General features: G+C 35.6%; 1 protein-coding gene across 1 annotated transcript in view; it reads left to right on the top strand.

Moving 5' to 3' along the window:
* POLQ (DNA polymerase theta) overlaps nucleotides 1-27,959 on the top strand; it is a 126,132-nt gene that overhangs the window by 22,534 nt on the left and 75,639 nt on the right. The window contains exons 11-15 of the mRNA XM_032406649.1: nucleotides 1,291-1,495; nucleotides 1,809-1,951; nucleotides 18,062-18,255; nucleotides 19,579-19,703; nucleotides 20,965-21,208. Of these exons, the coding sequence (XP_032262540.1) occupies nucleotides 1,291-1,495; nucleotides 1,809-1,951; nucleotides 18,062-18,255; nucleotides 19,579-19,703; nucleotides 20,965-21,208 (911 nt within the window). The remainder of the gene's footprint in view (nucleotides 1-1,290; nucleotides 1,496-1,808; nucleotides 1,952-18,061; nucleotides 18,256-19,578; nucleotides 19,704-20,964; nucleotides 21,209-27,959) is intronic.

The following is a 27,959-nucleotide window of genomic DNA, read 5'->3' as shown; positions in this document are numbered from 1 at the left end:
AATCAAGAGTTGGACACTTAACCAACTGAGCCACCCAGGTACCCCTATTTTCTGAATTTTTAAAAAAGATGACAGAAATGGACTGTAGTTCTTTCATCCAGATAATACCTATGACATTAAAATAAAATCAAATTAGGGCACCTGGATGGCTCAGTCGGTTAAGCGGCTGCCTTCGGCTCAGGTTGTGATCTCAGGGTCCTGGGATCCAGTCCTGCATCGGGTTCCCTGCTCAGTGGGGAGCCTGCTTCTCCCTCTCCCTCTGCCTGCCACTCTCTCTGCTTGTGCTTTCTCACTCTCTCTCTGTCAAATAAATAAATAATATCTTTTAAAAAAATAAAAAATAAAATTACAAATAGATATGCTTAGAAGTTTCAAACAACATGGAAAGATCTAAAGTGAAAAATAAAACTTTCTCCTTTGTGTCCTCAAAGGTAACCAGACTCTTTATTTTAAGTGTTTTGTGTCATCCAGAAAAGTTTTCTGTTCATATACCAGCATGCCTTGCTCTTGGCTTCAGTACTGGTACTGGGGTTACCAATACCTGTGCTCATACTTCCCCCCCCGCCACTTAGCTCTCCATTTGAAAAAAAAAAAAAAAGGAAAACAATAACATGGGGTTGGTAAGGATAGAGAAAGTAGGCATTCTCATATACTGCTGAAACTCTTTTGGGAGGGCAACTTGGACATACCTACTAAGATTAAAAAACAAGCAAGCCCCAGAACAAAACACATAGCCATTTAATCAGTAAATGGTAAATGGTAAAACTATGTTTTGTGGTCATTAAAAAGTGTAGGGTAGCTCTGTTTAGGATGATTTGGTATGTTTCAATATGTATTAAATGGAAGAAGGCAAGGGAAAAATTAGTGCATTTAATTAATTAGTATATTTAACATAGTTGTGGGAAGATGATTTCCACAGGACACAACTGACTTCACTTTTTCTATACCCATTCCCATTCCCTTTCTGGGTGGGAAATATTCAATACTAGCATTCCTATATGCCCACACATTTCAGAGGGAACTGTTGTTGTTAGTTCCTACATTTCAGATAGATAGTGATTCATTTATTTTCATTTATGAGAAAATGTTGTATCTACTTTTAAGGAAATTTTTGATGTTGTCAGTAAATGTTATCTACATGTATAATGAATGATGATGGAAGAGTTAATTAAGAGTCTCTACATTAAGATGCTGAGAATATTTTAAGAGAACAAAATCACTTCTTTTATATCATGAGGGCCTGCATGTCTTGTTAAATAGTTACAAAAAATTTCAAACCTCTTTTATCAGATAATAGTTGGTGGAGTGGCAAGTACATCACAAGATATGCAGACTTATGCTTCTTGCACATTTTTGGCTGCAAGTATGAAAGAAGGGAAGCTGGGAATCCAGAAGAACCAAGATTCTTTTCAACTTGGAGCAATTGAGGCCTGTGTAATGTGGCTCCTGGAAAACGAATTCATCCAAATTACTGAAGCTAGTGATGGAACAGAAGGTAAATGTGACTTCTTAATTGCAGTTTACTCACTTTTTCATCTTTAGTGACTTAAGACTGCCTAGTAAAAGGAAATTGACTTTTCAAACACTCTAAAAGGAAACTGGTTTTTCAAGTGGTATATGAATCAATTTTAATGTCAGTGTTGCATTTAGCAACATCAGATAATTAGCATAGAATCTGCTCATAAATATCCATGCATTGGGCAAAATTTATCAGAGACTAAAAGGTTAATTACAGAATACAGAAAGACAGTGTTTTATTTTATTTTTAACACTTGGTTCATTATTTCCCTATTCCCGCCCCCAACCAGGAAAAGTGTATCATCCAACACATCTCGGTTCAGCAACTCTTTCTTCTTCACTTTCTCCAACTGATACTTTAGATATTTTTGCTGACCTCCAAAGGGCAATGAAGGGCTTTGTTTTAGAGAATGATCTGCATATTGTTTATCTGGTAAGTTCTGTTTTCTTCACTATTGTGTTTGTGAAGTTGGGGAGAAAATGCATATATAGAATCCTGAACATTAAAGATACCCTAAGGGAACATCTTGTTTGTTTTCTTTGACTAAGGTAGTAGTGGTGGGAATAGACACTAGGTAAGAAGAGAGTTGTTTTAAAGTAATAAGCTAAATGTTACAGTGGCCTTTTAATTTATTTGCCTACTTATCAATTTTCTCTAAACTTCTTTCAAAAAGGATTTGAGGTGCTTTATAAAAAACATATTTTATAATGTATAAGAGAATAGTAAAGGACAATTGAGATAATGGGAAATCGAAAATAAGATTATAATGTAAAACTAAAGCAAAAGTTGGTACATAAACATGCATGTCTTTAAGTCATGTACAGTTCCTGTAGCCAACTTTGGTTCTGAGTTTTCTAGCAACTACAGCAAAAAGGAAGGCTTGATTAGTCCTAATATTGATAGGAAAGAAAACAAAACAAAACAAATTAGGAAAAGTGGTACCTGGTTGGCTTAGTCAGTAGAGCATGTGACTCTTGATGGAACACTATCAAGCAAAACAATGTATACATATTGGAATCCAAGATGGAGAAGATAGAAGGTGGCAGAAAGTCTCTTTAAAGAAATAATGGCTAAAAATATCCCAAATATGGGGAAAGATATGGACATCTATGTACATGAAGCTAAAGGGGACCCCAAACAGATATAACCCAAAGAGGACTTCACTGGGACACATTATTATCAAACTGTCAAAAATCAAAGAATCAGAATTTTGAAAGCAGCAAGAGAAAAGGTGCTTGTCGTATACAAGGAAACTCATGAGGCTTCTGGTGGATTTCTCAGCAGAAACTTTGCAGGCCTGGATTAATGGTATGATAAATTCAAAATACTGAAAGAAAAAACTGCCAGTCAAGAATACTATGTGTGGCAGTGCTGTCCTTCAGAAACAAAGAGTGAAAGACTTTGCCAAACAAAAGCTGAGGATGTTCACCACCACTAGATGTGCTTTCTAAGAAATGGTAAAGGGAGTTCTTCGTGCTGAAATGAAAGGATGCTAATTAACAATGTAAAAATACATGACTGTATAAAACTCACTGGTAAAGGTAAATTTCTAGTCAAATTCAGGTTTCTGAATGTAATAGTAGTTTGTAAATCACTTTTAACTTTATATAAAAGCTAACGAGAGACATATTAAAAATAACTATACCTAAGAGTTCTGTAGGAAGACTCAGAACTCACCTCCTACATGGAACCCACAATATTACACCTATTAATAGAACAATTCCTCCTGAAGAAGAAATGTGGGCTGACTGAACAACTACCAAACAACCAAAGAGAACAACAAGAGAGATAGAGATATGGTAACAAAGGGAACCCCCACCCCCAATGCTGCAATGGTGAGGGATAGTATTGAGGGACCTAGAACAGATCCCTCTGTCCTTGTGCACAGAAAAACCATGGTTTAAAAGAGTAACTAGCATATAAGAGACAACACTAGAACTCTGCCAAGTGGTGGAGGAGTTGTGAGAAAGCTCTCCAGGTCAGAGAGACTAGAGAACAACATGGTTTATGTTCTCCTTGGAAGCCTGGACTGGAGCAGTGTCCAGACACCGTGGTGGGCATGTCTGGTCATCTCAGTGGACTTGTGACTTCAGTGAGTCCAGGGTCCACAGACCCACCCCAGCCCTAGATGCCCTGGCATGCAGAAGAAAAGCCACAGTTTTAGAGGGGAGAGAACTGCAGGAACGCTCCCTCCTCTTCCACCTTGAGGGTCCAGACCAGAGCAGGGTTTGGCCACCATAAGGGGCAGGGTTGGGTGCTGTAATTGGAGGGTTCTGACTCCATAACTGGTGGGTCAGATCATCAGAGAGACTTTGTGACCTCAGTAAGCCCACAGTCCTGAAGGCCACACCAGCCCCATTTGCATTGCGGCACAGAAGAAAAGCTACAGTTTAAAAGGGCTGAGGAGTTGTGGGAGCATACTCTTCCCCTCCACCTTAAAAGCTCAGACTGGAGCACGGTCTGGCTCACTGTGAGCTTGCAACCTCAGTGAGTCCAGGGTCCGTAAGCCCATACCAGCTGTCCTGTGGTGCTGGGGCACCGAAAAAAGTTGCAGTTTTGTGTTGTTGTTTTTTATTTTTTTTAATTTTTACTTTTTTTTTTAACTTTGAAAAGTTTGTCTTATTTTGTTCCAATTCTTTTCCTTTTCGGTTTCATTTTTTTAAATTTCGCTCTGTAAAAAGTCAAAATTTAAAAGAGTAACTAGTGTATACATCCACAGCTTGAGCCAGCCAACAAAGTCATCAAGGACACACAGTCTGTATAGGGGTCACCATACACAAGACAATTCCTTCAACTTTAGGAGATGTAGCAAGCCATTTCATCTAATCCATAGAAACAGACACAGAAAATCAAGCAAAATGAGAAGACAGAAGTATATGTTCCAAAAGAAAGAAAAAAACCTCAATAAAAGAATTAAATGAAACAGAGATAAGCAATATGCCTGATAAGGAATTTAAAGTAATGATTGTAAAAAATACTCCCTGGGCTAGAGAAAAGAATGAAAGAATTTAGTGAGACCTTCAATAAAGTATAGAAAATATTGAATGAATCAGAACTGAAGAATACAATAACTGAAATAAAAAGCACACTAGAGGGAATCAACAGTGTTTAGAGGATGCAGAAGAAAATATCAGTGATCTGGAAGACAGGGTAATAGAAAACACACAAGTTGAACAGCAAAAAGAGAAAAGATTTTTTAAAAAGGAGGATAGATTAAGAGATCTGTTGAATAACAACAAGCAAATTCACCTTATAGGGGTCCTAGACGAAGAAGAAAGAAAGGTTTAGAACACCTATTTGAAGAAATAATAACTGAAAAATCTCTCTAACCTAGGGAGGGAAATAGACATTCAAGTCCAAGAAGCACAGATAGTTCCAAACAAGATGAACTCAAGGAGGTCCATACTACAGCACATAATAATTAAAATGTCAAAGCTTAAAGATAAAGAGAGAAATCCTAAAAGCAGCAAGAGAGAAACAAAGTTACCTCCATGGGAAAACCTGTAAGACTACCTGTTGATTTTTCAGCAGAAGCTTTGCAAGCCAGAGGGGAGTGGCATGATATATTCAAAGTACATGAAAGGAAAATCCTACAACCAAGAATACTCCACCTGTTAAGATTATCATTCAGATTTGGAGGAGAGATAAAGAGTTTCCCAGACAAACAAGAGGTAAAGGAGTTTATCAAAACGAAAGTAACCTTACAAGAAATAATAAAGGGACTTCTTTAGGTAGAAAAGAAATGGCCATATTTGGACATAAGAAAAATATGAATAAAGAGATGTAAAATATGACAACATGTACATAAAATGTGGAGAAGGGAGTAGAAAGAGAAGAGGAAAAAGAAAAACATTGGCCATCAGATTAATATGGACTATTTACTTAGTGTATTATATATGAATCTTATGGTAGCCACAAACTGAAAACCTATGATAGATACACAAAAAATAAAGAGAAAGAAAGCTAAACAAAACATTATAGATATTCATCATTCACAAAGAGAGCAAGAGAAGAACAACAAAGAAGAACCACAAAAACAACCGGAAAACCAATTTTTTATATTAAGTACAACAGTTTTTTAAATTAAGTATATACCTATCAATAATTACTTTAAATGTGAATGGCCTAAAAAAATAAATGTAAATGGCCTAAATGCTCCAATCAAAAGACATAGAGCAGTAGAATGGATAAAAAAACAAGACCAATCTATGTGCTGCCAAAAGAGACTTACCTCAAACCTAAAGACGCATATAGACTGAAAATGAAGGGATGGCAAAACATTCACCATGCAAATGGAAGCAGAAAAAAAAAAAGGGCCAGCAAACCAACACTGACATCAGACAAAATAGACTTTAAAACAAAGAATGTACGAGACAAAGAAAGATGTTTCATAATAAAGGGATCAATCCAACAAGAGGATGTAACAATTGTAAATATCTAGATGCCCAACACTGGACATCTAAATACATAAAGCAAACATTTTTTTTTAAAGATTTTATTTATTTATTTGACAGAGAGAGACACAGAGAGAGAGGGAACACAAGCAGGGGGAGTGGGAGAGGGAGAAGCAGGCTTCCTGCCAAGCAGGGAGCCCGAAGTGGGGCTCAATCCCAGGACCCTGGGACCATGACCTGAGCCGAAGGCAGATGCTTAACGACTGAGCCACCCAGGCACCCCTACATAAAGCAAATATTAATGGACATGAAGAAAGAAATTGATGGTAATACAATAATAGCAGGGGACTTTAATCCTCCACTTGCTTCAATGGAGAGATCATTCAGACAGAAAATTATTAAGGAAACAATGTCTTTGAATGAGACATTGGACCAGATGTTCATAACAGATCTATACAGAACATTCCATTCCAAAACAAAAGAATACACATTTTTATCAAGTGCACATGGAACATTCTCCAGAATAGATCACATATTAGACCATAAAACAAGCCTCAATAAATTTAAGAAGATTGAAATCATAGCATGAATCTTTTCTGACCACAACAGTATGAAACTAGAAATAAATCACAAGGAAAAAAACTGGAAAAAAACACAAACACATGGAGACTAAACAACATGATACTAAACAATTAATGGGTCAATGAAGCAATCAAAGAAGAAACCAAAAAGTACATAGAGACGAATGAATGTGAAAACACAATGGTCCAAAATCTCTGAGACAGTGAAAGCAGTTCTAAGAGGAAAGTATATAGCAATACAGGCTTTCCTGAAAAAGCAAAAAAAAATCTCAAATAAACAACCTAACGTTATGCCTAAAGGAACTAAAAAAACCAAAAAAAACAAATATTCTTTTTTTTAAAGATTTATTTATTTATTTTAGAGAGAGAGAGCACAAGCGAGTATGGGGAGGGGCAGAGGGAGAGAGAAACTTTAGTGCACTCCTTGCTGAGCTTGGAGCCTGATGCAGGGCTTGACCCCACAACCCTGAGATCATGATCTGAGCCAAAGCCAAGAGTTAGACACTTAACCGACTGTGCCTCCCAGGGGCCCATTTTATTTTTGGTTATGTTTTTAAGATAACTGTGGCAATTTCTTAAAATAAGACAATGATGAAATTTGCCACATCAATTGACTCACCGATGATTTCTCTGTAGCATGTGATGCTGTTTGATAGCATTTTACCCACAAGTAGAAATTCTTTCAAAATTGGAGTCAGTCCTCTCAAACCCTGCCGCTGTTTTATCAACTAAGTTTATGTCATACTCTAAATCCTTTGTTGTCATTTCAACAGTCTTCATAGCATCTGCACCAGGAGTAGTTTCTATCTCAAGAAACCACTTTCTTTCCTCATTCATTCAAGTTTTATCAAGAGATTGCAGCAATCCAGTTACATCTTCAGGCTCCAGTTCTAATTCTAGTTCTCTTGCTATTTCCCCCACATCTGCCCTTTCTTCCTCTACTGGAGTCTTGGACCCTCAAAGTCATCCATGAGGGTTGGAGTTAACTTCTTCTAAATTCCTGTTAATGTTAATATTTTGACCTCTTCCTGTGAATCACAAATGTTTTTATGGCACCTAGAATGGTGAATCCTTTCTACAAAGTTCTCAATGTACTTTGCCCAGATCCATCTGAGGAATAACTGTCTTTGACAGTGATAGCCTTATGAAATATACAGTTCTTAAAGAGTAAGAATTGAAAGTCAAAATTATAATTGACCCTTGAACAACATGGGTTTGAACTTTGCAGGTCCACTTGTACATGGATTTTTTTCAATGAATATAGCACAGTACTGTGTATTTTCTCTTCCTTATGATTTTCTTAATGTTTTATTTTCTCTAACTATATCATAAGAATACAGTATATAATACATATAGCATAAAATATGTGTTAATCAACTGTTTCTGTTATTGGTAAGGCTTTCTGTCAACAGTAGGCTATGAGCAGTTAAGTTTTTGGGGAGTCAGAAGTTATACACAGATTTTCAACTACATGAGCAGTTGGTACCCCAACCCCACATTGTTTAAGCATCATCTATACTCCATGATCCATGGACTGCAGAATGGATACTCTGTTAGCAGGCAGGAAGACAGCATTTATCTTGTACATCTCCGCCAGAGCTCATGGGTGACCAGGTGCATTGTCTGCAGTAATTGGAAAGGGATCTTTTTTTCTGAGTAGGTCTCAACAGTGGTTTTAAAATACTCAGTAAATCATGTTGTGAACAAATGTGCTGTCATCTAGGCTTTGCTGTTCCATTTATAGAGCACAGACAGAGTAGATTTAGCATAATTCCTAAGGGCTTTGGGATTTTTGGAATGGTAAATGAGCACTGGCTTCAACTTCAAGTCTCTAGTTGCATAATCCCCTAACAAGAGTCATCCTGTGCTTTGAAACTTTGAAGCCAGGCGTTGACTTCTTTCTAGCTATGAAAGTCCTAAATGGTTTTTTCTTCTACTAGAAGGCTATTTTGTCTACATTGAAAATCTGTTGTTTCGTGTATCCACGTTTATTAATTAGCTAGATCTTCTGGGTAACTTGCTGCAGCTTCTACATCAGCACTTGCTGCTTCACCTTGCACTTTTGTGTTATGTTTAAGCTTCTTCCCTTAAACCTCATGACCCAACCTCTGCTAGCTTCCAGCTTCTCTTGGATAGCTTCCTCACTTCTTTCAGCCTTCATAGAATAGAAGAGTTAGAGACTTGCCCTGGATTAGGCTTTAGCTTAAGGGAGTGTTGTGGCTGTTTTGATCTTCTATCCAGAGCACTGAAATTTTCTCCACATCAGCAATAAGGCTGTTTCACTTTCTTATCATTTGTGTGTTTAGTGGAGTAGTATTTTTAATTTAAATGTTCAGGAACTTTTCCTTTGCAGTCACAGCTGGGCTAGCGGAAGAAGCCTAGCTTTCGGCCTGTCTCAGCTTTTGACATGCCTTCTTTTTTTTTTTTTCCCAAAGATTTCATTCATTTTATTTGAGAGAGAGAGAGTGAGAGAGAGCAGGAGCAGGGGGGAGAGGGAGAAGCAGACCTTTCTCCATTTTTTAAACAAGATTTATTTATTTTAGAGCGTGTGAGGAGGGGGAGGAGCACAATAAAGTGAAGCACATAAAACAAGATACTCCTTTTTTGTTTTATAAATATTACCAAGCACATATGTATATTCTTACTCTACCTTCTTTCTTATACGGAAGATAGTATGCTGTGTACCTTTTTTGTACCATCTTTGTTTCTTAACAATATACCTTGAAAATCACTCTGTGTCAGTTCATGGAGATTTTTAATTCTTTTTAAAAATATCTGTATAACTCCATTGTGTGTATACCAGTATTTATTCAATCAATTCTCTATTGATGGACATTTGGGTTGTTTCCAATATTTTGTTGTGGCAAGTGATCCTACAGTGAATAACTTTGGTGCATATATTGTTTAGTTTTGATGGGGGTTTATCTTTAGGAAAGACTCCCTAAAGTACAATTGCTGGATAAATTATAAAGGCATATATAATTTTGGTTTTACAAAATTGTCCTCTGTAAGATTTGTATCATTTTCCAATTTTAACAGCACTATATGAGAATAGTTATTTTTCCACAACCTGATGAATATATTGTCAAGCTTTTATACTTTTTAGTATAGTTTTAATTTATATTTTTAAAAAATATGAATAAAATTGAACATTTTTTCCATTTGTTCAAGGACAGTATGCTTCCCCCCCCCCCCCCATGAATTGTCCATGTCTTTTGTTTATTTTTCTTTTGTGTTTTGGTCTTTTTCTTAAGTTTTAAAGGTTATTTTATATATTAGGAAGAGTAGTGCTTTGTGGTATAAGTTGGAAGTATTTTTCTCCTAGTTTTTATGTGGCTTTGACTGTATTTATCATGTATTTTACATCACATTTTTCTAAAAATGTAGTTGAATTTGTGAGCTTTTGTATCAGTGAGAAATGCTTTTCTTGCTCTAAGATTATAAAGGAATTCTCTTACATTTTCTTCAAGTAATTGCGTATGGTTCCCTTCTTTTGAGCTATGTTCCATTTGGAATTTATTCTAGTACAGTAGTCACTCCTTATTCATGGAGGATACATTCCAAGACCACCAGTGGTTGCCTGACACCCGGATAGTATTGAACCCTGTGTATATTTTTTTTCCTATACCTACATACCTATGATAAAGTTTAATTTATAAATTAGGCACAATAAGAGATTAATAACAATAGAACAGTTATAACATAATAAGCTTTGTGAATGTGATCTTTCTCTCAAAATATGTTATTTACTGTACTCACCCTTCTTATGATGTGAGATAATAAATTGCCTATGTAATGAGATGAAGTGAGGTGAATGCTATTGGCATTGTGATGTAGCGTGAAGCTACTATTGACCTTCTAATGATATATTATCTGTTTCTGGACCATGGTTAACTGTGGATAACTAAAACCATGGAAAGTGAAATCACAGATAAGCCAGGGGCTACTGTATATTTTATTTTTTATCTTTTTATCTTTTTTTTTTGATAGTCGCAATCTGTAGTCACAGTTTCATTTATTAAAAGGTTTATTTACACACAACAAATGAAAAATTTTCTTCAGCTTTTATCTTTACTTTTTTTCTCCATTTTTTAAACAAGGTTTATTTATTTTAGAGCATGTGAGGAGGGGGAGGAGCAGAGGGAGGGAGAGAGAGGGAGAGAGAGAGAAAGAGAGAGAGAGAGAGAGAAAGAAGCAGACTCCCTACTGAGCACAGAGCCCGACGCAGGGCCTCATCCCATGACCCTGAGGTCACAACCTGAGCTCAAATCAAGAGTTGGAGCTGAAACAACATTTGGAGCTGAACCAACTGAGCCACCCAGGGCACCCCTCCTTCTTTTTTAAGTTGATTGGTCTTATTCATGAAAAGGAATGTTTCTCTATTTCTTTAAGTCTATTTTTGGGCCTCCAAGAGTCTTCTGAAAATTTTCTCATACAGAATTTGAATATGTATTTTTAAATTACATATATTTAAAATAAATTTTTAATTAAAATTAAAATTTTTAATTTTTAAAATCGCTTTGTTGCAATATGGTTCACAGCATATTTACACTTACACATTTAAAGTGTAAGTCAGTGATTTTTAGTATATTCACAGAGTTGTGCAATTATCACCACTATCTAATTTCAGAACATTTTCATCACCCCAGAAAGAAACCCTGTATGCATCAGCAGTCACTCCCAAATTTTCTCCAATCTCCTCATTCTCCCTTAGTCCTAAGCAACCACTAATGCAATGGTATGCCTTCTGTTTCTATAGACTTTCCTATTCTGGGATCATATAATATGTGGTCTTTTATGACTGGTTCCTTTCACTTAGCATAATGTTTTCAAGTTTTGTCTATGGCATAACATGTATCCTTTTTTTTTCTATTTTGGAAAACTTTTTTTAAAAAATTGAGTATAAAAAATTTGAGTATAGTTGACACATGATGTTACATTAGTTTCAGGTATACAACATAGTGATTCAACAACTCTGTATTTTGCTGTGCTCACCACAAATGTTAACTACCATCTGTCACCATGCAATGCTATTACAATATCATTGACTATATTCCTTATGCTGTACCTTTTATTCCTGTGACTTACTTCATAACTGGAAGCCTGTATCTCCCACTCCCCTTCACTCATTTTGCCTACCCCACCACCCCTCTTCCCTCTGGCAACTATTAGTTTTCTCTATTTATATGTCTGATTCTGCTTTTTTGTTTGTTTATTCATTTATTTTGATTTTAAGATTCCACATATAAATGAAATCATAGGGTATTTGTCTTTCTCTGACTTATTCCACTTAGCATTATATAATCTAGATCTGTCCATGTTGTCACAAATGGCAAGATCTCATACTTTTTTATGGCTGAGTAATATTTCACTGTATATGTGTACCACATCTTCTTTATCCATTCATCTGTTGATGGACACTTGGGCTACTTCTATATCTTCACTATTGTAAATAATGCTGCAATAAAGTGTGTATCAGGGGCGCCTGGGTGGCTCAGTCGTTAAGTGTCTGCCTTTGGCTCAGGTCATGATCCCAGGGTCCTGGGATCGAGCCCCGCATCAGGCTCCCAGCTCCGTGGGAAGCCTGCTTCTCCCTCTCCCTCTCCCCCTGCTTGTGTTCCCTCTCTCGCTGTGTGTCTCTCTGTCAAATAAATAAATAAAATCTTAAAAAAAAAAAAAAAGTTTGTATCAGTTCTTAAGTCCTTTATATTGCAGAATAATATTCCATTGTATGGATGTACTGCATCTCTACTTATCCATTCATCAATTAATGGACATTTGATATATTTTTTATTTTTGGCTATTATGAATAATGCTGCTGTGAACATTCGTGTACAAGTCTTTACATGGACATATGTTTCAAATTCTCTTGGGTATATCCCTAGGAGTAGAATTGTTGGGTTATATGGTAACTTTATTTTTAACATTTTGAGAGTTTCAAAACTCCTCAAAAACATCTGGATAATATTATATTTCCACCAGCAATGTACATGGGTTCCTATCCTTTACATCTTCTCCAATGCCTGTTTTTATTTCTCTTTTTGAATATACCCTTATGAGTATGTGGTGCTCTCTTACACTTTGGACTTGCATTTCCTTAATGGCTAATAATGTTGAGCATCTTTTCATGTGTTTATTGATCATATGAATATCTTAGAAAAATATTCAGATCCTCTGCCATTTTTAATTTTTTTTTTATTATTGAGATAAGTGTTTTTTATATATTCTAGATACAAATCTTTTTTCAGATACAGGATTTAGAAAAATTTTCTTCCATTCTGTGGGTTGTCTTTTCATGTTCTTGATGATGATCTTTGAAGCACAGAAGTTGTGAGTTTTGGTCAGTTTATCAATTTTTTTTCTTTTGGTGTCATATCTGGAAATCTATGTAACTCAGTTTCACAAGGATGCACTCCTATGTTTTCTTCTGAGTTTTATAGTTTTATCTTACATTGACACATATGGTCCACTTGGACTTTTGTGACTGATGTAAGATGGGAATCTAACTTCATTCCTTTTCATGTGCATATCCAGGTGTCCCTGCTCCATTTGTTGAAAATCCATTAATTTTCTTGTCATCCTTTCAAAAATCAATTGATCATGAATGTGGGGGTTTATTTCTGGGCTTTCAATTCTATTTCATTGATCTATATTTATCCTTATGCTGATACTGTACTGTTTTGATCACTGTAGCTTGGTAGTAAGTTTTGAAATCAAGAAATGTGAGCCCTCTAATTTTGTGTTCTTGGAAAAAATTTTTGACCATTCTGGGTCACTTGCATTTCCTTATAAATTTTAGGATCATCTTGCTGATTTCTGCAAAGAAGCCAGGTTAATTTTGATAGGGATTGTGTAGAATTGGTAGGTCAATTTGGGAAATATTGCCATCTTAACAATATTAAGTTTCCCAGTCCTTGCAGATAGGCTGTCTTTTTCATTTACTTAGGTCTTTAATTTCTTTCAAAAATTTTTAGTTTTCAGAGTACAAGTTTTGTATTTTTTTGTTAAGCTTATTGCTAAGCATTTTATTCTTTTTCATGCTATCATAAATGGAATTTATTTCTTTTTTTTTTTTTTTTTTAAGATTTTATTTATTTATTTGACAGAGAGAGACACAGCGAGAGAGGGAACACAAGCAGGGGGAGTGGGAGAGGGAGAAGCAGGCTTCCCGCGGAGCAGGGAGCCCGATGTGGGGCTCGATCCCAGGACCCTGGGATCATGACCTGAGCCAAAGGCAGACGCTTAACGACTGAGCCACCCAGGCGCCCAATGGAATTTATTTCTTAATCACATTTACAGATTGTTTATTAAAGTATACATAAAAACTTATTTTTTTATATTGATCTTGTATCGTGTAACCTATTAAACTTGTTCATTAATTTTAATAGTATTTTTATGCATTTCTCAGGATTTTCTATATACAAGATCATGCCATCTGCAAATAGAGATAGTTTTGCTTCTTCCTTTCCAGTCTGGATGTCTTTTATTTACTTTTATTTCTCCTAATTGACCGTTAGAATCGCCAATAAAATATGGAATAGAAGTAGCAACAGCAGACATGTTGTTTTGTTCCTTATCTTGGGGCAAAAGTATTCAGTTTTTCACCATTAATCTTGGTGTTAGTTGTGGGTTTTTTGCAGGTGGCCTTTATTAGGTTGAGGAAGTTCCTTTCTATTGCTAGTTTGTTGAGTGTTTTTATCATGAGAGGTTATTAGGTTTGTCAAGTGTTTTTGCCACATCTGTTGAGATCATCATGTGGTTTTGTCCATTTTATTGATATAGTGTATTACATTAATTGATTTTCAGATATTAATCTTGGATTTTCTGGGTAAATCCCACTTTGTTATTTGTATAATACTATTTATCTGTTGCTAATATTTTACTGAGGATTGTTGTATCTATATTTATTAGATAGATTGTCTGTAGTTCTCTTTTCTCATGATGACTTTGTGTGGCTTTTGAGGAAGAATTTGTGAAAGATTGCTGTATTTCTTATTTAAACATTTGATAGATTTCACCAAACTATTTGGGCCTGGACTTTTCTTTGGAGTAAATTTATTACTAATTCAACCTCTTGTAATAGGTCTATTCATATCTCTTGTTTTTTCCTGAATCAATTTTGGTAGTTTGTATGTTTCCAGGAATTTGTTCATTTCATCTAGATTATCTAATTTGTTGGTATTCAGTTCACATTATTTCCTTATAACCCCATCCTTTTTTCCTCTGTACATTCAATAGTGGTGTCCCTTCTTCCATTTCTGACTTTAGTAATTTAAGTCTTCTCTCTTATTTCTGGATCAGTCTAGCTAAAGGTTTTTCAATTTTGTTGATCTTTTTAAAGCACTGTTAAAAGTATTTAAAACAAGGAGGCCATTAGACAGAGTTGACTCTAATGCCTTGGTAGTTTACATAAGCAAACCAAAACTTAAGCCAGAGGCAGTACACTCAAATCCAAGAAATTTAAACTAGAGAACAACTAATCACAGCCAATGAGGCTCCCCAAATAAGGCAAGTGCTTAAGCTATAACCAAATAATTGCTTTGTTTTGCTTTGCTTCAGTATCTTCTCTATAAAAACTTTGCTCCTATCTCCTGTTAGTGGAGGGCTTCTAACCACCTTTGGTTTGGCACTGCCCAGTTCAAATCAGTGTATGCTCAAATAAACTCTTGCAAAATTTTATGTGCTTCAGTTTGCCTTTTACCAGAATGAATTTTTGTTTAGTTGATTTTTCTTTATTATTTTTGACTTTCTACTTCCTTAATTTCTGCTCTTTATTATTTTCTTCCTTCTTGCTTTGGTTTTACTTTGTCCTTCTACTTGCAAGTGTCTTAATGTGGAAGATTAGTGTATTGATTTGAGACCTTATTTTTTTTATAGCTATACATTTTCCTCAAAATACTACTTTTACTGCATCCTGTGATAAATTTGGTATATAATGTTTTCATTTGTTATATTCACTTATTTCAAGGTATTTTACAATTTCTATTATGATTTTCCCTGACCCACTGTTATTAGTAGTTTCTTGTTTAATTCCCACATTGTGAATTTCCAAATTTTTTGTCGTTTACTTCTAATTTCATTCCATTGTCAGGAAACATATGTTGTGTAATTTTAATACTTAGACACACACACACGTATATATAAGTATACACACGTATATATTAAGCAATCTCTACACCAAACGGGCTTTTACCTACAACCTTGAGATCAAGAGTCGCACATTCCACTGACTGAGCCAGCCAGGCATGCTTACACTTTTATATGTTGAAGCTTGTTTTATTGCCCGCATATGGTCTACCCTGGAGAATGTTCTGTGTGTTCAAGAAGAATGTGCACTCTTTTTTTTTAAAACACAATTCTCTCTTTAAAGAGTAGTTTTTTTTTTTTTTTAAGATTTTATTTATTTGAGAGAGAGAGAGCACGAGCATGAGCAGCGGGGAGGGGCAGAGGGAGAGAGAGAAGCAGACTCCCAGCTGAGCAGGGAGCCTGATGTGGGGCTCGATCCCAGGACCCCAGACCGTGACCTGAGCTGAAGGCAGATGTTCAACCGACTGAGCCACCCAGGTGCCCTGAATGTGCACTCTTGTTGGATGGAGTTCTACAAATGTCTGCTAGGTCTAGTTGATTTAGAATGTTATTTTAGAAGATTAAGTTGATGTGCTTATTTGTTCTATCCATTGTTGAAAGTTAGGGTATTTAAGTCTTCAACTATTATTTTTGAATTGTCTCTTTCTCTCTTCATTTCTTCCAAGTTTTGTTCAGGTATTTTGGCACCCTATATATATTTATAGTTGTTTATATGTACTTGATTGATTGATCCTTTTATCATTATAGAATGTTCCTCTTATTTTTATTAACATTTTTTAACATTCTATTTTATGTGCTATTAGTATGGCCACTCCATATTTATTATGGTTGTCATTTGCATGATACTTTCCCTTTTCCCTTCCTTTTACTTTTGACCTATTTGTATTTTTGTATCTATATTGTGTCTCTTACAGACAACATATAGTTGGATTCTGTTTTTTTATGTAGTCTGTTAATCTACCTTTGGTTATTTAACCCATTCACATTTAATGTTATTAGTAACATGGAGTAACAGCTATGTTTTGTCTTTTTATTTTCTATATATCTTATGTCCTTTTTGTTCTGTACATTTTTTTTATGGATTTCTTTTGAATTAAGTGAATATTTCCTAGTATAACATTGTAATTTATTTAATTAATTTTTCTCTATTTTTTGAAATTATTCCCAGTTACAATACAGCTTAAAATTTATACTAACTTAATTGCAGTGAGATATAGAAACATAATTCTTGAATAGTGCTATTCTTTTTTGTGCTATTACTGTTATACATGTACCTCTATAGGTGTCACAAACCCAGTAGTACATTGTTATTATTTATGTAATTTTATGTCTTTAAAGAAGGTGAGAGGAGAGAAAAATGTATATTTGTAGAGCTTGTTACATTAAAATTCTTATGATTTGTGTTTTTCTTTATTTGTTCCTTGGATTTTAGTTACTATCTCTTGTCATTTCCTTGCTCCAATACAGCTTTGCTCTGTTAACTCTAAACAGAGCAAAGAGAAATTTTATTTAAGTAAAAAATGAGTTTATTCAGGAATAGCAGAGGAATTACAGTTTTTTTGCATAGCTTGCTTCTAATGTTGAGCTCTATAGTGAATTATTTATTTCAGTTGTTATACTCTTCACCTTCAGAATTTCCATTTTTTTATTATTTATTTATTTATTTATTAGAGAGAGAGACACAGCGAGAGAGGGAACACAAGCAGGGGGAGTGGGAGGAGGGAGAAGCAGGCCTCCTGCTGAACAGGGAGCCTGATACGGGGCTCGATCCCAGGACCCCGGGATCATGACCCGAGCCAAAGGCAGGTGCTTAATGACTGAGCCACCCAGGCGCCCTATCCATTTGTTTTTTTTTAATCCTTTCCTTTTATTTTTATTCTCTACTTGATGAGACATTGTCATCATACCTTCCTTTACTTCATTTAGCATGTTTTTCTTTTGTTCTTTGACCATATTTGTCTACTTTGAAGTCTTTGACATTCCCAACATCTGGAATCTCTCAAAGGTGTTTCTTTTGCAAGCTTTTTCCCTTGTGTTTGGGATACACATTCCTGTTTCTTTTCATGTCTCATAGTTTTTATTGTTGTTGTTGAACCCTGGATATTTTAGATAATATAGCAGTGGTGAATATTGATTCCTCCTTTCCTTCCCTCCGTTTTCTCTTCTCCTGATCCTGATTCTTTCTTGGAAATCAGAAAATACTTAAGATTGTACTTAGTGTCAGAATGTTGAGATTAAAAGTGTCTGTGATTAAAGTTCTTGGATTCTGTAAAATCCAGTTCGTATGCTCAGTGGTCTCTTTTCTTTTGGTTATTGAGTTGTTTGTGAATAAATGAAATTTCCATATAAATGAGATAATATCACATTTAGAAATTTTTCCAAATGCTGAGGCCTTTGTTTTTAATATAAAGTCTACTTTTATAGTTTTATTCCTTTTGTAATGCAATAATTTAGCTAATGAATGATGCTTCTTCCCTTAGGTTACACCTATGTTTGAGGATTGGACTACTATTGATTGGTATCAATTTTTCTGTTTATGGGAGAAATTGCCAACTTCTATGAAACGGGTGGCAGAGCTAGTGGGAGTTGAAGAAGGGTTCTTGGCTCGCTGTGTGAAAGGAAAAGTCATAGCCAGAACTGAGAGACAGCAACGCCAGATGGCCATCCATAAAAGGTAAATACCAAGGAGCCTTGACTGTCCAGTATTTAAAACAGTTTTGGATATATAGTAGTTGTTCAGTTTACTATAGTCACTTTCATTATCATCAAAATCAAAGTTTTAGGGGCGCCTGAGTGGCTCAGTCAGTTAAGCATCTGCCTTTGGCTCAGGTCATGATCCCAGGGTCCTGGGATGGAGCCCTGCATTGGGCTCCCTGCTCAGTGGGGAGTCTGCTTCTCCTTCTCCCTCTGCCTCTCTCCCCGGCTTGTGCTTTCTCGCACTCACTCTCTCAAATAAGTAAAATCTTAACAAAAAAATAAAGTCAAAGTTTTGGTTGAGTAAATTGTCACTTTCTTGTGTTTACTGAATTTATCAATATTTCAATTTCTCCCTTAATGCTTGTTTAGAAGCCATTATAGATGAAGACCTTTTAAAGTAGAACATTTAAGGGGCACCCAGGTGTTTTAGTCGCTTAGGCATCTGCCTTCAGCTTAGGTCATGATCCCAGCATTCTGGGATCACACCCAACGTCGGGCTCTCTGCTCAGCGGGGAGCCTGCTTCTCCCTCTCCCTCTGCCTGCCTCTCTCCGTGCTTGTGCTCTCTCTTTCTCTCTCATTCTGTCAAAATAAATAAAAATAAAATCTTAAAAAAATAAAGTAGAACATTTATTTATTTCCTTTCCTTAAAGATTTGAATTAGAACTGACAACTTAGCATAGCTTCATTTGAGGATATGCTTTGTATCATTATTATAAATGATTCATTATTACCATGGAAGAGCAAATTAAAAGATTCAGATGGGGAAATTGAATCACTGAGCTTCTTTGAAATATAATAAAATTATTTTCTTAATGGTAGTCTCTAGTAAATTATTTATAACATAAATGTAAATTTTATAAGGATTTATATACTTGGATTATTTGTGGCACTATTGCTGTTCAAGTCAATACTGGTTTTTATTTTCAAATTCTCTCATTTTTTTGATATATGAGTAGGTGATCATATAACTGTGTATCAAATGTTCTTTTAATTTTTTGTGCCATTCTATTTCTTGAACCAAGTCTTATTTCTTGAAATTAGTTAGCAATATTAAAATATGGAGGAGATCTTTTTGTTATATAAATATTAGTTCCTTGCTCTGCTATAGTACTAATGTATGTCAGAATTTATTTGATAAACATTGAGCTCAGTCTTTGTCCACTAATCCTATATCCTATTAGGCATCTTCTCAGAGTGTATAAATCCTCTCTTGCCTTTTTGCTTCTTTCTTGTTTCTCAGCATATGTTATATCTTCATTGTAGACATCTCTTACATACTTATGGTGATTTACTTTCCAGGTTTTTTACCAGTCTTGTGCTATTAGATTTAATCAGTGAAGTTCCCTTAAAGGAAATTAACCAGAAATACGGATGCAGTCGTGGACAGATTCAATCTTTACAACAGTCAGCTGCTGTTTATGCAGGTCAGTTAAACAAGGGTTTCCACATTTATTTGAGACTCTGTGGTTTGAGGTCAAGTTAAGATTACTTTTTTTTTCAAATTCCATTTTATTTTAGGCTTCTCTAAAAGTGAGGGGATCGTGGGAAGCCTAATTGTCATCATCAGAACACCTAAAACTGTGGCTTCTCTGGGTTCAGTTATCCTGCTCCAGAGGATTGGCAGCTAGCTGAGTGTCTGGACCTTAGTCCCCCTCTATTACTTAGCAACTGCTGACCATCCTCCCTTTCTGTTTGTTTTTTTTTTTTCCGTTTTCCCTGTTACAGGAAGAAATAGACACAAAGTTATCAACAGTTTCCTTTATCTCATCAAGTTACTGATTAATATTTGTTATTGAGTAGGAGGATGGCAAATGGATAGGAATTTCTGGATTTCTCTTGGACTGTTCTAAATATCTCTTCTCTAGGGAAGCACTGGTCTCTCCTTAATAAAACTAAACTCCTGTCTCTAAGCTAGGCAAACAGTTCTGGGTCTGATTTTACCAAGAAAACCCCATAAGCCCTGGGCTGCTGGAGAGTGTGTGGATTTATATGTGTAAAAGGTTTCATTGTGAAGGTGTGTGCATATGTGAGCATACTGAGGGAAAGATGGGAGGAGAAGGTCGTAAGAAGGGAGAGACTCTTCAACTCATTGGCATGAAAGATCTCAAATTGCCTGTAGGGTGAATGTTCTCATAGGGAAGTGATTTTCTTAATGACTTGGCATTGGCTATTCTGGCCTCTTTATTTCATGAGGGAATAGCTGTTGCGCTAGGCAACATTTCCTTGAAGAAAATATCAATGGGGAGCTTCGCTTTTTGTACTCCTCTCAGCACTTGAACATTTAAATAAGCTCTCTTATTTTTCTGTAGTTGAAAAAAGTCCCTCACCTGTTTTTAAGAATTCTCTCTTCCTTTAAAAAAAGGAAGGAAGGAAGAAAGAATGAGAGAGAGGAATAAAGTCGAGTGAGGGCTTTTTGTTTGTTTTGTGTTAACATGCTCTACCTCAATTGTTTCAAATATCAAGTTCATGATTAAGAATAGGTGACATTTAATGTGGTTAGCCCTTTTATTGACCAATTAGCTAGGCCCTTAACATGTGTCTACTATGCTGTTAACTTACACTTTGTGCCTCTTAAACTTTACAATTCTGCAAGTAAACAACACAACAAAACAAAAGTAAATCTAAAGAAATAGAGAATTATCTATAAAGAATTTTAATTCACTAAACATTCTATGATTATTCTAGGGATGATTACAGTATTTTCCAACCGCCTGGGCTGGCACAACATGGAACTACTACTTTCTCAATTTCAGAAGCGTCTTACATTTGGCATCCAGAGGGAGCTGTGTGACCTGGTCCGGGTGTCCTTACTTAATGCACAGCGAGCCAGGTTCCTCTATGCTTCTGGCTTTCTTACTGTAGCAGATCTTGCCAGAGCAAATATTGCGGAGGTGGAGACCGTTCTGAAAAATGCTGCTCCCTTTAAGAGGTAAGAAAGCACCCCTCACCTAGTAGTTATTAAATGAAAGATCATTTTGTAAATAATAGATAGAAAGTGTACTAAACTATTTTTCCTTAGATAATATCATGACATACATGGTATCAGTGGAAGAAAATGAGACTGTTTCTTCCCCCTTCGAATTACTGTCATTTCATGTGTGTATGTATAATATTTTTAAAATTGAAGTATAGGTGACACACAATGTTATATTAGTTTCAGCTGTACAGTATAGTGATTTGAAAAGTCCATATGTTATGCTCACTCAGCACAAGTGTAGCTACTATCTTTCACCATAAAATGCTATTAAATACCATTGACTGTATTCCCTATGCTGTACATTTTATCCCCGTGACTTAATCATTCAATAACTGAAAGCCTCTATCTCTCACTCCCCTTCACTCATTTTGTCTGTTGCCCTACCCCTCCCCTCTGGCAACCATCAGTGTGTTCTCTGTATTTATGGGTCTGTTTTTGCCTTTAGTTTGTTTTGCTTTTTAGATTCCACATCTAAGTGAAATCCTATGGTATTTGTCTTTCTCAGTCTGACTTATATCACTTGGCATAATACCCTCTAGGTCTATCCATGTTGTCAAAAATGGCAAGATCTCATATTTTTTATGGCAGAGTAATATTCCATCATAGATAGATAGATATCAGATAGATAGATATCATAGATCAATCGATTGATCTTTATATATTTGTTATCCATCATATATATATTATCACATCTATATCCCTTCATCTATCCATGGACACTTGGGTTGCTCCCGTATCTTGACTGTTGTAAATAATGCTGCGATAAACATAGAGGTGCACATATCTTTTCAAATTAGTGTTTTCATTTTCTTTAGGTCAATACCCGGCAGCAGAATTACTGGATTGTATGGTATTTTTATTTTAATTTTTTGAAAAACCTCCATGCTGTTTTCCACAGTGGCTGGTCCAATTTACATTCCCACCAACAGTGCACAGGGGTTCTTTTTTCTCCATATCCTCACCAACACTTGTTATTTCTTGTCTTTTTGATTCTAGGTGTTCTGACAGGTGTAAGGTGATATCTCATTGTGGTTTGGATTTGATTTCCTCAGTGATTGGTGATGTCAAGTAACTTTTCATGTGTCTGTTTGCCATCTATATATCTTCTTTGGAAAAATGTCTGTTTAGGTCCTCAGTCCATTTTTAAATGGAATATTTGGTTTTTTGGTGTTGAGTCATAGAAATTCTTTATACTGTTAATCTGTTATTAGGTATATCATTTGTGGATGTCTTCGCCCATTCAATAGGTGACCTTTTCATTTTGTTGAGTGTTTCATTCACTGTGCAAAAGCTTTTTAGTTTGGTGTAGTCTCCAAAATTTATTTTTGCTTTTGTTTCTCTTGCTAGAGGAGACATATGTAGAAAAATGTTGCTAAGGCCAATGTCAAAGAAATTACTGCCTACATTTTCTTCTAGGAGTTTTATGGTTTTGGGTCTCACATTTAAGTCTTTAATCCATTTTGAGTTTATTTTCATATGGTGTAAGAAGTGATTCACTTTCATTCTTTTGCACCTAGATGTCCAATTTCCACCACATCATTTATTGAAGAGACTGTCTTTTTCCCATTGCATATTCTTGCCTCCTTTGTCATAGATTAATTGACTAAATAAACATGGGTTTATTCCTGGACTCTGTATTGTTTCATTGATCTATATGTCTGCTTTTTTTGTTTGTTTTTTGTTTTTTTAAATTTATTTATTTGACAGAGAGAGACACAGCGAGAGAGGGAACACAAGCAGGGGGAGTGGGAGAGGGAGAAGCAGGCTTCCTGTGGAGCAGGGAGCCCAATGCGGGACTTGATCCCAGGACCTTGGGATCATGACCTGAGCCGAAGGTAGACGCTTAACCATCTGAGCCACCCAGGCGCCCCTATATATCTGTTTTTGTGCCAGTAGCATACTATTTTGATTACTACAGCTTTGTAGTTTATCTTGAAATCTAGGACTGTGGTACCTCCAGCTTTGTTCTTCTTTCTCAAGATTGCTTTGGCTATTTAGGGTGTTTTGTGGTTCCATTCAAATTTTAGTAGTATTCTAGTTTTATGAAAAATCTGTTGCTATTTTGATAGGGATTACATTGAATCTGTAGATTGTTTGGATAGTATGGACATTTTAATCAATATTAATTCTTCCAATCCATGAGCATGGTATATCTTTCCATTTGTTTGTGCTGTCTTCAATTTCTTTCATTGGTGTTTTATAGTTTTCAGAGTACAAGTGTTTGGTGCAGTTGTAAATGGTATTGTTTTCTTAATTTTGGTTTCTACTACATTGTTATTAGTATATAAACACAACATATTTCTTTGTCTTATTTTGTATTCTGCAACTTTACTGAATTTATTCTAATAGCTTTTTGGTGGATCTTTAGGGTTTTTTATGTATAGTATCATATCATCTACAAATAGTGATAGTTTTACTTCTTCCTTGACGGTTTAGATGTCTTGTATTACTTTTTTGGTCTGATTGCTGTGGCTAGGCTTTCCAGCACTGTGTTGAATAAAAGTAGGGAGAGTGGACATTCTTGTCTTGTTCCTGATCTTAGGGGAAAGCTCTCAGTTTTTCACCATTGAGTATGTCAGCTGTGGATTTTTCACACATGGCCTTTATTATGTCGAAGTATGTTCTCTCTAAATTTACTTTGTTGAGAGTTTTTATCATGAACTCATGTTGAATTTTGTCAAATGCTTCTTCTGTGTCTATTGAGATGATCATATGATATTTGTCCTTTGTTTTATTGATTCGACATATCATGTTGATTGATTTGTGAATTTTGAATTAACACGCATCCCCAGAATAAATCCCATTCAGTTGTGGTGGATGATCCTTTTAATGTATCATTGAATGTTATTTGCTAATATTTTGTTGAGGATTTTTGCATCTATATTTATCAGGGGCATTGGCCTGTAAGTTTTTTGTAGTGCCTTTAGTTTTGGTATCAGGGTAATGCTGGCTTTGTAGAATGTATTTGGAAGTTTTCCTTTCACTTCTCTTTTTTGGAATAGTTTGAGGAGAATAGGTATTAACTCTTCTTTAAATGTTTGGTAGAACTTGTCTGTGAAAGCCATTTGGTCAGGGACTTTTATTTGTTGGAGTTTTTTGATTACCAATTCAATTTCATTACTAGTAATTGGTATATTTAGCTGCTCTGCTTCTTCCTGATTCAGTTTGGGAAGGTTGTATGTTTCTAGGAATTTATCCATTTCTTCTAGGTTGTCCAATTTGTTGACATATAATTTTTTGTAATATTCTCTTACAATTCTTTGTATTTCTGTGGTGTTGGTTATTAATTTCTGTCTTTCATTTCTGATCTTATTTGTGTCCCCTCTTTTTTCTTGATGAGTCTGGCTAAAGGTTTATCAATTTTATCTTTTCAAAGAACCAGCTCTTGGTTTCCTTTATCTTTTCTATTGTTTTTTAAATCTCTATTTCATTTATTTCCACTCTGATCTTAATTTCCTTCCTTCTACTAACCTTGACCTTTTTCTAGTTTCTTTAGGTGTAAGTTTAGATTGTTTGAGATTTTTCTTGTTTCTTGAGGTCAGCCTGTATCGCTATGAATTTCTCTTAGAATTGTTTTCATTGTGTTCCAGAGATTTTGGATTGTTGTCTTTTCATTTTCATTTGTCTTCATGTATCTTTTGATTTCCTCTTTGATTTCTTCACTGGCCCATTGGGTGTTTAGTAGCATGCTGTTTAGCCTCCACATGTTTTTGTTTTTTCCAGTTTTTTTTTTCTTGTGATTGATTTCTAGTTTTATACTGTTGTGGTTAGAAGAGATGCTTGATATGATTTTAATCTTCTTAAATTTACTGGGACTTGTTTTATGGTCTAAAGTGTGATCTATCCTGGAGAATGTTCCATTTGCATTTGAACTGAATGTGTGTTCTGTTGTTTTTGTATGGAATGTTCTGCATGTATCTGTTAAGTACATCTGGTCTAATGTGTCATTCAAAGCCACTGTTTCCTTCTTTTTCTGTCTGCATGATCTATCTGTTGATGTAAGTGGGGTGTTATAAACCTATACTATCATTGTATTACTGTCAATTTCTCTGTATATGCCTGTTAATATTTACTGTATATATTTAGACGCTTTAATATTGGGTGCATAGATATTTACAAATGTTATATCCTCTTGTTGGATTAACCTTGTTATCATTATATAATGCCCTTCTTTGTGTCTTATTATAGTCTTTGTTTAAAGTCTGTTTTGTCTGATGTAAGTATTGCTACCCTGGCTTTTTTTTTTTTTTTGCTTTTATTTGCATGGAATATCTTTTTCCATGCTTTCACTTAGTCTCTATATTTTTATAGGTCTGAAGTAAGTCTTTTGTAGGCAGCATACAAATGGGACTTTTTTTTTTTTTCCATTTTTTGTTTGTTTGTTTGTTTTAAGTAGGCTTCACACCCAGCGTGGAGTCTAGTGCAGGACTTGAACTCATGACCCTGAGATTAAGACCTGAGCTGAGATCAAGAGTCAGATGCCTAACTGACTGAGCCATCGAGGTGCCCCATGGGTCTTGTTTTTTTTTTTTTTTAAAGATTTTATTTATTTGAGAGAGAGAGCATGAGCCATGGGAGGGTGAGGTGGCAGAGGGAGAGGGACAAGCAGACTCGTTGCTGAACAGAGAGCCCAACACAGGGCTCAATCCCAGAACCTCAGGATCATGACATGAGCTGAAGGCAGACACTTAACTGACTGAGCCACCTACGCGCCCACTGGATCTTATTTTTTAATCTACTCTACCACCCTATGTCTTTTGATGGGAGCATTAGACCTACTTGTACGTTTCAAGTAATTTTTGATAGGTATATATTTATTGTCCTTTTGTTAATTGCTTTCTGGTTGTTTTTGTAGTTCTTTGTTTCTTTCTTTTGCTCTCTTTCCTTTGATGACTTTCTGTTGTGTTATGTTGATTGTCTTTATTTTTTGTGTACCTATTACAGATTTTGGGTTTGTCTTTACCATGAGGTTCATATATAACATTTTGAATATGTAGTAGTCTATATTAAATCAGTGGTCACTTAAGTTTGAACAAATTCTAAAAGAAAATTTTCATTCCCCTCCTCCCACGTTTTATGTACTTGTTATCATATTTTATATCTTTTTATTCATAATTTCTTACTTTTGATTATGGCCTTTTCTTTTTCACTTAAAGGAGTCCCTTTTTTTTTTTTTTTTTTTTTTTTAAAGGAGTCCCTTTAACATTTCTTGTAAGACTAGCTTAGTGATGATGAACTTTAACTTTTGTTTTTCTGGGAAACTCTTTATTTCTCCTTCAGTTGTGAATGATAACCTTGCCACAGAGAGTGTTCTTGGTTTTTTTTCCCTTCAGCTCTTTGAATATATCATGCCACTCTATTCTGGCCTGCAACATTTCTGCTGAAAAATCTGCTCATAGTCTTAAGTGGTTTCCCTCGTATGTAACTTTTTGCTTCTCCTGGCTCTTTTTAGAATTTTCTCTTTATCTTTAACCTTTGACATTTTAATTATATGTGTTATGGTGTGGAACTCCTTGGGTTCGTTTTGTTTGGAACTCTGTATCCTTCCTGAACCTGTTTTGTTCCCCCAGGTTAAGGCAGTTTTCAGCTATTATTTCTTCAAATGAATTTTCTCCCCTTTTCTTTCTCTCTTCTCTTCTGGGGGTCCCATAATGCGAATGTTTGTTCACTTGATGTCATCCTAGAGATTGCTTAACCCATCCTCATTAAAATTTTTTTTTCTATTTGCTGTTCAACTTGAGTGCTTTCCATTACCTTGTTTTCTAGATTGCTGATCATCTCTTCTCATCCCCTAATCTATTATTGATTCCTTCTAGTGTATTTTTCATATCACTATATTCTTTAACTTTTTTTTTTAATTTTTTTTATTGTTATGTTAATCCCCATACATTACATCATTAGTTTTAGATATAGTGTTCCATGATTCATTGTTTGTGCATAACACCCAGTGCTCCATGCAGAACGTGCCCTCCTCAATACCCATCACCAGGCTAACCCATCCTCCCACCCCCCTCCCCTCTAGAACCCTCAGTTTGTTTTTCAGAGTCCATCGTCTCTCATGGTTCTTCTCCCCCTCCGATTTCCCCCCCTTCATTCTTCCCCTCCTGCTACATTCTTCTTCTTCTTTTTTTCTTTCTTAACATATATTGCATTATTTGTTTCAGAGGTACAGATCTGAGATTCAACAGTCTTGCACAATTCACAGCGCTTACCAGAGCACATACCCTCCCCAGTGTCCATCACCCAGTCACCCCATCCCTCCCACCCCACCCCCCACTCCAGCAACCCTCAGTTTGTTTCCTGAGATTAAGAATTCCTCATATCAGTGAGGTCATATGATACATGTCTTTCTCTGTTTGACTTATTTCGCTCAGCATAATACCCTCCAGTTCCATCCACGTCGTTGCAAATGGCAAGATCTCATTCCTTTTGATGGCTGCATAATATTCCATTGTATATATATACCACGTCTTCTTTATCCATTCATCTGTTGATGGACATCTTGGCTCTTTCCACAGTTTGGCTATTGTGGACATTGCTGCTATAAACATCGGGGTGCACGTAGCCTTTCGGGTCCCTACTTTTGTATCTTTGGGGTAAATACCCAGTAGTGCAATTGCTGGATCATATGGTAGCTCTGTTTTCAACTTTTTGAGGAACCTCCATACTGTTTTCCAGAGTGGCTGCACCAGCTTGCATTCCC

This window comes from Phoca vitulina, unplaced genomic scaffold (assembly GCF_004348235.1).
Source record: "Phoca vitulina isolate PV1807 unplaced genomic scaffold, GSC_HSeal_1.0 scaffold8, whole genome shotgun sequence".
Classification (NCBI taxonomy): domain Eukaryota; kingdom Metazoa; phylum Chordata; class Mammalia; order Carnivora; family Phocidae; genus Phoca; species Phoca vitulina.
The sequence above is the reverse complement of the archived record's forward strand: the minus strand, read 5'-3'. Positions and strand labels throughout refer to the sequence as shown.